Source organism: Canis lupus, chromosome 4, assembly GCF_003254725.2.
Source record: "Canis lupus dingo isolate Sandy chromosome 4, ASM325472v2, whole genome shotgun sequence".
NCBI lineage: Eukaryota > Metazoa > Chordata > Mammalia > Carnivora > Canidae > Canis > Canis lupus.
Genome location: NC_064246.1, coordinates 14312590 through 14325627, shown reverse-complemented (window position 1 = coordinate 14325627; position 13038 = coordinate 14312590). Strand labels below are relative to the sequence as shown.

Sequence of the window (13038 nt, the reverse complement as noted above, 5' to 3'; positions counted from 1 at the left end):
CCTTTATTCCAAAAGAAAGTTTCCATTCTAAGAGGCTGGAGAAGAAAAAACAGCATTAAAATTAGCTTTACCAGAAGAAAAGTTCGGGAAAACATTCAAAAGTCAGACGCTTGTGTTTGTGAGAACATTTAAAACTAATTTAGTAACTCTTAACAACCATTGTGATCACTGTTAAATTGGAACTTCTTTCTATTACCAATTCCAGACGCAATAGCTTTGAAGCCCAATGACTAATAACTCTTAAATTAGCCAAAAAGGTTAAAACATTTTTCACTATGTTATGCTGTGATACTCTAACTTTGACTACTCTTAAATGAGGGAAAGCATTCCTTCAGTTTTATTTTGTGTCAGGAATTTACAGACCTCTTGAGTGGCAAGCAGGACAGAGGGTTTGGGAGTAGGGGATACGGAAAAAAAAAAAAAAAACAACTCAAAACAGAAGTATTAGAAAGGGAAGATTTGTAAATGCTGATCTGAAAAGAGGGGTATTTTTTTTAATGTACTGGATACTTCACCTACTTGAATAAAATGATTATTTGAATATTAAAAATATGACAATAAATTCTTCTTGGAAGAAGGGATAAATAACTTGTATAAACCTTGCTGTTCTCTTATAGACGGGTGGTCATCTGGTAAGACAGAGTTGTGAAAGGCATCCAAAAAAAAGTCTGTAAGGAAAAAAATGCCATGTCCAATGAACCAAGGTCTCCTTCCTCTTTCCTCCCTTCTCTTTTGGAACATCCCTCACCCTCACCCCTACTTACAATATCCCCCTGCAGCAGCAGGTAAAGGGCTGCTGGGGTCACGAATAATGAGAGTAGAGAGGCCACAGTGGATTTCCCAAACCTTGCTGATGCCTGTATCAGTTAAGCAAAAACTCTGAATCCGAATAATCCACAAACTGGGGATCCTTGGGAAAACCTTAGACGACAGAATCAAGGAATGTTTCAACTCAAAGGGACCCTATCAGTGCTCTATCTGGGCCATGGGTCTCAGCCTCTTTGCCTCTGTAAGTACAGGAATTTCCAAGGAACATGTATAGCTTGATAAAGCACCCCCAGGGTATTCTGATATCCCTGCCTAGCCAGTTGAGAATCACTGATATGATCCAATCTCTTCAACAAACAGATGAGAAAATGAAGATGTGAGAGATGTGATCCTGGCTTGCCTCCAGTCATTCACTGCATCATGCAAAGGCTCCCAAACCTATGATATATCTTCTCCTTTGCTTCTATCTATAGAGACACATGACTGATTGGCTAGAAGAGATGCAGATAAAATTATGTGTGCATATCCATCTTTGGGGGGCATAGTATATAAAGAGAGAGAGATCTGAATTTAGATATATATACACACACATATATAAATATCTATACATATTTTTATACACTGTGCCCAGCAAAGATGGATATATATGTGTAACCATACATACATATGAAAAAATGAAGGGGCACAGGGATCTATCTCTCATCAATCTATCCATTCGCCCTATAGCACTGAAGTGGTGACAACTGGTGCATTTTTACAGTTCCTTATCACACTGAAAAGGGAGTGATTAGTTAAAAAAAAAATCAGTATCTGAATAGCCAAAGCCTTTTAAGAAAGAGCGAACATGAAAGCTTCCTGTCCTGAAGTCCAATTTCAAGGTCGACCAAGCAACTTCAGACCCTCTATCAAACAACAAATTCTAAATAATTACCCTTTACCCTGGTGAACAGAGGCTGCCAAGGAGGCGATGGCACTTTCTGCCACAGTCATCTGGGGGGCACACAGAGCTTGGGCGGGGGGGCTAAGCCCTGTCCCCCATCACCGCTCCTGGTGGGCACCGAAAACCAGCAAACATACATGCACAAAATAAAGGAGAGAACAAAATAAAAAGACTCACCAAACTCATCACATATACTCTCATTTTCAATGAGAGTTGGGTGGTCAAAGGTATCCCGACAGTACAGGATCTGCGGGTTCTTGCTGACCACCGCAATGCCCCCCAGGGCCAACGCAAACTGGTCCGTCAGAATGGAAGGCGGCTTATCCTGGATGCGCTTCAGCATGGACCGGTACCGGCAATACTGAGGGTAGCTGAGGACGATCACGTTCGTCTCTTCCTCGTCCTCCCCTAGACAAACAAGAGAACACGTCCGTTAGCCTCTTCCCCCCAACACCGGGCAGCCGTGGCCATGCCACAATCCCAACGATCGCTCTGCTTTCGAATGGAAGGGAAACAAGACTGCAAACAAGACTCCCCCCCACCTCATCCCCAACACAGGCTGCGTGGTGGCCCACCCCGGCGGCCCCACCTCCCCAGCCCAGTCCCGCTCGCAGGCCTCGGGGTACCGCGGAGGAAAGGCCAGGTGGACAGATGAGGCGAGGTTTGGGCCACCTGCAAGCAGTAGAAAGAGCCTCATTTATATTACAAGCATTCAAGGCCTCATCAGCAGAACAAAATTACAATTTGGTTGAGCTTCTTTATACATTTTCCCAGAGTCTGCTTTTTTTTTTCTTTTTTTTGAGATTATATAATCTTTCAGGGCTAGAAGTCTCTGGAAAGGTCATCTGGCCCCAGAGAGACGCCTGTAAGTTCAAACAGTATCGTCATCTCATCGGGTGGTGGTTGGTGCTGTTCAGCAAATATTTCTGGTGCTCTTTACGGTCTTGTGGAAAGACCATGCTTCCTGGCCCACTCAAGTCAAGGGGCCATGTGACTGGTTTTGATCAAAAAAATATGATAGAAGTGACTTGAAGGGCCAGTGCTTGACTACAACACGCTCCCCTGCCGCTTAGCGGCTGCACCGTCAGTCAGGGTCTTGGGGCAAGAGCGACATGGAGCAGAGGCCCTCGTTGGTCCTAAATGGATATATAACACAAGCACAAAAGAAGCCTTTGTTGTTTTAAGTGAGGCTGCAATTTGGGGGGTTATTTGTTTTTGCAGCATGACCTATCCCAACTTGATTGATACATCCACTTGCCTTGTCCCCCCTTTCCTTTGCCCCTTAGCTTCTAATGTGCCTTGAATCCATCTGGTAACTTGGCACAACTCAGAGAACCATGCTGAGAAGACTCCCCAAGCATCCTGTGACAGCTCCATCAGAACCAACTTAGCTCAGAACATTTCAGCAACTTCCATGAAGCTCCTTTTTACAATGATCTTAATGCTTATCTACACCTCACTATATTAAGTGCTTATTTATAAAAACCAGATTCTGCATGGAGGACTCCTTCCTTCACCTGAAGCTTGAGAAATGGCAAAAGCACCCCTCTGGTAGCCTGCCACCTGCATAACGTCAAGCTGAATTTAGGCTCCATGACCTGGTCTGCCATCACTCTCTATAACCACACCATCAGCGCGTTTGTAAGCAATTCCCAGATATGTCACTGGCTTATCCAAAGGGAAAACACTCAATATTTTGAGCCCTTACCATGCTGCCGGGAATTGCACAAGACAGTTGTTAAGGATACCAACATTATCGTGGCCATCTGGTAACCAGTGGGAGACAAATGAGTAAGGACAGAACAAATGATGGAATATAACCAGTACCAGTGGAAGGTGTGCATGTGACCTTTTCAGATAGGAGGCCAATACCCAGATGTATTTCTAATTATGTTCACTGAGTTCCTCGGGCTGGAGGCTTCTTCGAGAATGGAGATGTTTAGCTGCTTTCAAGATGACATCTTTTAACAGTTTACATTTCTTAGACTCCTGCCTGGTTTGTGGGTAGCCACTTTGTCAGCTGGCATATTTAATTACAAGGAAATATGTTTACATTGAAGGCAAGTCCCCAAATGAAGTTCAGTTTTTAAATGCTGATATACATCCCAAGACGTTACAATTTGAGATTTTTACCGCAGACCAAGATGCCGGTTCACACTTTGGGTTCGAATTTGTGCTTTCTATAGAGTTAAAGCACATAAAGTTATACTGGAAATAATCACTGAACACCATCAGGATTCCAGGGTACCTAAGTCCTATTTGAATAAGCAGCCCCCAAATGCATCAATTGTATTGTCATACTCTCCTTGTCCAAGACACCGTGGACAAGGGACAGGGGTGTAACCATGAACCCCCAGGACTTCTGTCAGCATGCCCCACACCTACTACCACCTCCTGTAAATAGTAAATACTGTGCGAATCTAGACACTACTCCAAAATTCTATCCTGGTTGTGCCATCGGCTTTCTGTACTGGGATTGTACTAGTTTCTCAGTGTTCTTAAGATGAAACGGAGGAAGTTGTGCTTTTCAGGATGAATGATGGCAGAAGAATGGAACAGTTACCTTTACAGCAGAAGATGTCACCTGGATGCTGGGGGGAATTGGCCTTCCTTCTTGTCCCCTTATTCTCCTTCTGTTTTTCTCTGCCCATTTTTCCTGATAATGCCATCTCTAACCTCTTCCTAATTCTCTGTTCTGGATGTGGTCAGCTCCCTGGCTATCTTTAGTGCTTAGAAATGACCTGGGTTTGCTGGTTGGTTGATTTTTGTGTTTGTTTCCTCAATCTATCTTGAAACATTTATCCTTCTTTCTTCATGCAGTTCCCAAAGCACAAGCCAAGCCATGAATCCTCTTTCTGTTGGAGGAAAAACCTGCCAGCTCCTTTGGGTCCAAGTCCTGGAAATGTGTCCTGTGATGTCCATTCATTCTGGAGATAGTAGGTCTGAGCATGCTCTAGGGACTGCCCCCATCAGAATCATTTGGGGTGACTGTAAAAAGGCAGACTCTAGGGGCTTGTCCAGAACCACTAACTCAGAATATCTAAAGTTGGGGCCCAGGAATCTACATTTTTAACAAGCTTCCAGGGAACTTATGCACATTAAACTTTGAAATCACTATCTCTGAGTTTGGGTTTACCTTTTTGTGTAGACCTATAGTAATTTATTTAGTTTGGGTTTTGATCTCTCCCTCTCTCTCTCTGAATGTGTGTGTGTGTGTGTGTGTGTACACACACACACACACACAGATCTTTCTCCACTTTTGATGTGCTATGTCCTGATAACACCTTGTAAGTAGAAAATATCCTAAGTTGAAACTGCACTTAATATACCTAACCTACCAAACACGATAGTTTTGCCTAGCCTACCTTCACTGTGCTCAGAACACTTACACTGAGCAAAATCATCTAAAACAAAGCCTATTTTATAATGACTATTTGACTATCTCATGTAATTTATTGACTACTGTAGTGAAAGTGAAAAACAGGGTGGTTGCATAGGTACAGAACGGCTGGGTGTTGGATGGTCACTGTCGTGACCGCATGGCTGTCTGGGAGCTGCGGTTCGTGGCTGACACCCAGCACCACAATGGTATTGCTCCATGTATGGTTAGCCTGGGAAAAGATCCAAATTCAAAATTCAAAGTACAGCTTCTATTGAATGCCTATCGCTTTTACACTAGCATAAAGTCAAAAGATTGTTGTTGAAACATCACAAATTGGGGCTCCAAAGTGTACACGTACTTATAACCTGTTTCCAGTTATCTGCTTCTATCCACACCCCCGCTGTGCCCAGAACAGAATATAGGATCAAATTCCCTTCTCCTTGCCACTCTCCCAGGATGGTCGAGGGAAGCACAGAAGATGGCAAATGAAAAAAGACCTCTCAACTAAAAATAAGAGGGACAGAAGGATGGTTTCTTTAGAAATACTACTATGATTTCTGGTACTGATGGTAAAACACAAAAATTTACAAAGGTCTTCCACAAAACACATCTCTTTTCTTCCTCACAACAACCCTATTGGTAGGATTAGCGCTCGTTAATATCCCCCAACCCAGAGGTAGGATAACAGGTTCAGATACCCAAGTGACTAGCCCGGGATCTCCAGGAAGCAGAAAGTGATGGAGGTGAGACTGTCACCCAGTCTTTTAATTCCAAGTTCAAGGGATTTTCCTTATGACAAAATGTCACACCTACTAATAATAGCAAAATTACAATGCTCATTAAGCTAATACTTTGATTTCTTTTCCTATGTGGGCGTGCTTGAAAGATAATCTTTGTTTATTTGACATCTTATTATTAGAGATTTAATTAATGTACAGTATTAGGGATGAGGATGATAGGCTTTGGTCACATAAAGTATGAAACTTCTGTTGCATCAAGGACTGTACAGTTCAACCAGGTATAGGCCAGAATTCTACTCCAGTTAAATAAATCAGCTTGTTGTGACTTCAGGAAACAGTAATTCACACCATCATGATGTAACAGTACTGACACACCTTTCACGTACAGCAACCCCCCCCTTGCCAGAGGTTTCACTTTCTGCAGTTTGTGGTCAACGGTGGTCAATGGAAGCAGATGACCCTCCCTCTGATGTATCATCAGAAGGTCAAGTAGTAGCCTAACACTACATCACAGTGCCTATGTTGTTCACCTCCCTTCCTCTCATCACAAGGGCATTTTATCACCTCACATCACCACAGGAAGAATGGCGAGTACAATAAGGCAATCTGAGAGAGAGAGAGAGAGAGAGAGCCTACTTTACCGTTTGATTTTACTATTAGGTATTGTTAATCTCTTACTGTGCCTAACTAGTAAATTAAACTTTCTCATGGGTATGTATGTATAGGAAAAAGCCCTATAGAGATAGGGTTTGGTGTTATATGCAGTTTCAGGCACCCATTGGAGCCATGGATAAGGGGGGGTACTAGGTATATCAACTTTTTGCTTTCTACTCACATAATAGGAAATAAAGCCAACTTTAGATTGTGCAAGTCCAGAACCCCTGAGCCTCATGAACCTCCTCCATACTAAGAGGCTAGAGGCCCAGTTGGGACCTGACCTAATGTGGCAATGTTTAATAATACCAACACAAAAATTATGATAATTTTGTTCCTTATGAAAAGAACCCTCCATTTGGCATTGTTTGGACAGAGGCAAATTTCCAACCTTACAATTAGACATCCCCATAGGAATCGCCTTTAATATTTACCGAAAAAAAAAAAAAAAAGAATGAATGAAACCCCAACAAAACCGAACAAAGCCCACGAGACCCTCAGGACTCCTAAGAAAATTAACAAGCGTTCTAGGTGAGAGCACAGAGAAGATCCAGAGTAAAGGTGAGACCTGGAAGAACCAACAATTCATGTAGGGTAAAGTTTCTCTGATTGAAGATACCTCAGAGAAACTTTACCCTGGATGAATTTCAGTAGACATGCTTAGTTAACCAGATAATTTTTTTTTGTTTCTCGAGACAAAGCATGGTCACCTTCACAAGAAAGGTATGTATAACAGAGAATAAAATTTTGAGTTTGGAAGAGCTTTCCAGATCTAAAATTCTATGATCCCGTAACTTTCCCCTAAGCCTTTGCATTAAATTAACTTCTTCCTCATACAGCTACAAAACTATTAAATTGTTCAACAGCTGTCATATTTTATTTTGCCCTAGTACACTAAGAAACAAATAAAGCCAAACAACCCTTTCAAGAATTCTTATTTAAATTCCTCACTACTTCTTTCTTCCTTATGCATTTCATGTACATATAAACAAACACTCGTATGCAGTTACCCATGAAACAGAGGCTGCCAATAAATGCTGCATAGGACATTTTCCCCTTTTTAATTCATAATAGGTCTAGCAGATAAATCTAAGAATGAATAAAGAATGGCTAAATTGTACATTTGTTCAGCAAAAGACAAACAAAGTGTTCCTGGAACAAAGATTTTCTTTCAACCACACCCACATTGGAAAAGAAATCAAAGTATTACCCCAAGGAATCGTACTCTAACACATTCTAGTCAGCTGTAGTTGGTTGGGTTATATAGGCATTACTTGATTTCTGTCAAAAGAAAATGATCAGCAATAAATTGTTGCTAGCAAAGACTGAAATTTTTAAGCCATATTATGATACACTATTAAAATGTCATCCCATTCCTCAATTCCCTCTCCACCAAAAAAGAAAAAAAAACTGAATATGCCTATTTTTAAATGAAATATTCAAAGGGAATAAGAGACCCAAAATTACTAAACCTCATTTCAACTTCAATGAGAAGAATTTTGCCTATTAAAAGTTAATACCTAAAGTACACTGCTTGTAATGCTCAACCAAAATTACCCTAATCCTGTGCTTATATCATAATTACACGTTTTGTTAACCTCTCTCAATGTCAATTTTTCACTTATTTATATATTTTCAAAGTCCAAAACAGAATTCCACAGAGAAACTGTAATTATAACGTGAGACTCCACCCAAGCTTTTCAAACAGTAACTGTATACCATTGCTTTAATCCTCAGAGTTGGGCTGGGAATGGGGAAGGGGTGGAGGGGGAGAGGGTAAGAGCAGGCATTCATTCTGAATAGCACGTTGCTCAAGTTGTCTTTATACAAAGAGAGATGCATGAAATAGCAAACACAATGAATTAATGGAGCATTGACTTTCAAATATCCATAATGCTATTTTTTTTAAAAATAGATAATGGTGACCAAACGCACAGGAGGCTGAAAACATAAATTCCGGAGGAGAAATTTGCTTTTATCTTTCACACAACATTTAGAAATGTAACTTTCTTTTTCATTCTGGGGGGTGAGGGGGAAAGGGAAGGCTTGTTGCGGAAACATCACACTATTATGCTTACTGAAAACCACTATAATCTACTTCTAAAATCAGTAAGCTTAAAAAAAAAAAAAAAACTTAAAAAAAAATCTTTGCACTAGGATTTTATAGAGCCTGGTGGAAAAAGTATGCATGTTCCTTCCTGCACCTAATTACCTCAACTGAAAAATCTGCCAAGTATTTTGCCCTTTAGTTCTCTTAATCGTATTAGGGCAAATGCATTTGGATGCCAATAGAAACAAACATTTAAAGATTTTCACTTAAAAGATTCCAAATATGTATGAAGGCTATGCTTGAGACACAAAGTCCCCAGTCCTTCAAAGACGACATACAGTGTTCTTTTTTTTTCCCCAAGCAAATATGAATTTGCTCATGTTATAAAACTTGATGTCTAGTTTTGAGACAATTTAAGTAAAATAATGTCAATACGAGAGGCTCTTACAATGATTTATGCTTCTTTCTGTTACTTTATTACATTAGGCATTCCTTTCTCAAAGCTTTCTACTTTTCACCGTGCTCCTAGCAACCAACCAACGGCGAAGCATCAACTTTATGTACCTGGCATGAGTCCAATTCTTACTGCTATTGACAATTATACTGAAGTTTCCATTTAATTGCTGCTCTGTTGTGACACTGAATATTTGTCATAATTAGGCATTTCCTATTTTCTGTCCATTCGCTTTTGATTATTACTGAAAAGGAATTTTTTTTTTTCCATTTCAGAAAACCTAAGCATGAAAATTCTACAGATAAGAGCAGCTACAGCTGTTACTATCATTACCAACATTGTAACACGCAGAAAAAAAAAAAGGGGGGGGGGGAGAGAGAGAAAGAAAAAAGAGAGAGAGAATATAATTTCTCGGAAGGTGATTTTCTTTTCAGTCTAAGTGCTCTTATTCATCTCACAGTTACTCAATGATTTCCTGTTCTAATTACAGGACATTATACAGAAAGATATTTGTAAAAGCAAAATGCAGCAGTGCCTATGACTACATAGCTTGGATGGGTAGAAAGTGTTTCAGATTCCAAAGTTGTACATCAACTTTATCAATTCCTGATCGCAAGTTGGTGTGAGTGTGTAACGCATCACGCCATATTTCTACATCTCTCCTCAGGCAGTAGGTACCCTTGGTACCAGGGGTAAATACACATCAAAGGGGAAAACACATTTGCAGTTAACTGATGTTGCAGAGTTGGGTGGGGGAAGATGGGTCGTCAGTTGTTATTTTTTTTCCCCCTCATCAAAGCTGTTAAATTGGAGGCATGCCAAGACAAGGAGTGGAAAATATTAATAATAAAAATAAATTAAATGCCTGATTAAAAGGGAGAGAGAACAAGATTCCATCCGGAATAGAAATGAAAATGCCACAAACTATTTCATAAAAACATACTGTGACGTCAATGACACATCAGTATTGCACTGTTGTGGTTATTTTGAGAAATGGTTTGTACTGTAAGTCAGCTGGTACTGCCCCACCCGTGATGATTTTGTAATTCTCTACACAGTAAGCAAATGGGGGCAGCCCTGAGATTGCTAAGACGGAAAACAGACCTAGCCATAGAGAGCTGGCAATAAAAAGATAATGTACTTTTAACATAACAGAACAAGAAGATTGGCTTTATTAACTAAAAAAACGACTTTAAATGGTCCCCAGCTTGCCATTTGTTTTGATAAATGGAAAGACAGATCTTCCCAGGATAGGCCACGAAAACATCACTGGAGAACTTATAAAAAAGAAAATGTGGGAAAATCTCTCTGTGCATGGTTGTAAACAGAACAAAGAATATTTCAAATGCAAAATCGGGGCTTTTAACTAGCTGTTTCCCAAAGCCAGCCACTTCAAATTACATGGACACACAAATATAAAAATATGTATTAGTACGTTCATATTGGCTCTTGCCCTGACTGTTGCTTCCTCACTCCAAAAGGAAAACAATACCAGGCTAAACTAAAACCAAACACTGCCATCTCTCTGAGTAACAAACGAACCCCCTGGGAAGCAAGCCAGCTCAATCTCCAAGGTTCTCCCAAGTGGTCACTGAATCCTAAGCCACATTCAGGAGCCACTCTAGATTTCATTCTGAGAATTCTGCATCTACTTCCATATGGCTCATGTCAGCTGAATGTGAATGTTGCACGTGACTGTGGCTAGGCAATAAGTGTCTTTACTCCTGAGACCACATGGCCAGACTGCCAAGTGGGTAACGGGGTGACCACGGTTGGAGTGGGATTCTAAGAAGCCTGACCTACCTTAACCTGCCTCCCCTTCACAAATTGTTAGGCTATAGTTAGCCATTCTCTTTATTCATTAGGATAAATGATTTTCAGTATCAGAAGAAGAAAATATAAAGAATCTATGAGAACGCCAGGGAGCCAGGGCTTAGACAAAATTCCTCCTACTCTAAAAACCGTGGCAAAAGTTTTCTCAGAGATTAACTCACACCTTTATTTATTTATTAGTGGGCCAGGTAAGGCTGTTACGGTGGATTTGAACTTCATTAAACTCAACTTTGTCTTGACTTCAAGGAATGAGAACTATGATCCAGTCAGCCCCTATGGTTGCCACGACAATTGAAAGGCAAAAAAACCTGACCTCATTAGTCCAACTGGCTTTAAAAATCATAATAATTTCTGCCATCTTTATATATATATAACATATATATGTTCTATATATATATATATGTTTCCTTTTCATATATATAGAATATATATATATTCTATATATATGGCTTTTTATTTTCAAGTTGCATCTTACACGTGCCATCAGTGCAAGAACCACAATCCTACTATGCAACATCTGTATAAACCCTTTACATTTGAGAGACCTTTAAGCTCCCACACTCATGACTAACCTCCATTAAGGGGTGATACAGGACAGATCAATAGCAGAATAATTAACTTCCTCACATCAATGTCTCAGCATGTAAGATCCAAATGTGTGCCTTACACCAAATGACTAATCACTATTTGCCATGACTTTTCACGAACACAAGTAGTTAACACTGATCATGCTAAGTCTCATAAATTCCAAAGTGGTTAATATTAGGGGAAAACAAAAACAAATGTGTATGGAGAACTAAACACCAAAAGAGTGTAGAACTGACTAGTACGGATTACTCAATGCCTAGCATTTTGGAGACATTTTATACATGTACACATACATACACACACATATACATACATGTGCATATGTCTGTAATGAATGGTACATCTACTTCATTAAAACTGTGTGGCCCTTAAAATTAGCAAAAGTAAATCAATTTTAGGTCATGCAAAGATTCCTTTACATTAAGTGAAAAAAAAGTAAAGTATAAAACAATACATTCAAACTTATGTCTTTTGTTCAATAGCATTACTAAGCCCCAAGTCACATAGCAGACAGTTCGTTCATTTAAAGTGTATGAGCTTTTGGTCTATTTAGAAGTATGCGTCCATCACTACAATAAAATTTAGAATATCTTCATTCTTCCAAAAAGAAACCCTAAACCCTCTTGCTCCCACATCTACCTTGACTTTCACCAGTCCTATGCAATCGCTTAATCTTCTGTCTCTACCGATTTGCTTATACTGAACATTTAACACAAACAGCATCATACAGTATGTGTTCTTTGCCACTGGCTTCTTTCATTTGGCATGAAGTTTTCAAGGTTCATGTATATTGTCATGTGTGTCAGTACTTCCTTTTTTATTGCTGAATAATATTCCATTGTATCGATATGCCACATTTTATTTATTCGTTCCATCAGATGATGAATTGTTGTTGTTTATACTTTTTGGCTATGAATAGTACTACTATCAACATTTATGTAAAGATTTTTATGTAGACATATGTTTTTCTTTCTCTTGTGCATATAACCCAAAAGTGGAATTGCTGGGTCATGAGGTAATTGTGTTTCCCTTGTTGAGGAACTGCCAGACTGGCTTTTTTTTTTTTTTTTTTTTTAGATTTTATTTATTTATTCATTAGAGACATATATATAGAGAGAGAGTCAGAGACACAGGCTGATGCGGGACTCGACCCCGGGACCCCAGGATCATGCCCTGGGCCGAAGGCATGCACTAAACTACTGAGCCACCCACGGACCCCCAGACTGTTTTTCCAAAAGGCTGTACCATTTTACATGATCTCCACTAGTGTATGAGGCTTCTGACATCTTCACATCCTCTCCATCATTTGTTATAATTTGTCTTTTGATGGCCATCCTAGAGATGTGAAGTGGTAGCCCATGTTGTTTTGTTTAATGCTTCAAAATCATTCATAGTAGATGAATGCCTCTAGGTTGTGAGATTACCAGTGATTATTTTCTCTTTTAAAGATAGGAACAGGGCAGCCCGGGTGGCTCAGCGGTTTGGCACCGCCTTCAGCCCAGGGCGTGATCCTGGAGACTCGGGATCGAGTCCCATGTCAGGATCCCTGCATGGAGCCTGATTCTCCCTCTGCCCGTGTCTCTGCCTCTCTCGCTTTCTCTCTCTCTCTCTCTCTGTGTCTCTCATGAA

The 13038-nt window shown here is 40.1% G+C and overlaps 1 protein-coding gene across 1 annotated transcript in view; it reads right to left on the bottom strand.

Annotated features, from left to right (window-relative positions):
• Positions 1-13038, bottom strand: part of ARID5B (AT-rich interaction domain 5B) — a 178278-nt gene that overhangs the window by 88982 nt on the left and 76258 nt on the right. Inside the window, exon 4 of the mRNA XM_025435202.3 lies at positions 1886-2116. Coding sequence (XP_025290987.1) covers positions 1886-2116 — 231 coding nt within the window. The remainder of the gene's footprint in view (positions 1-1885; positions 2117-13038) is intronic.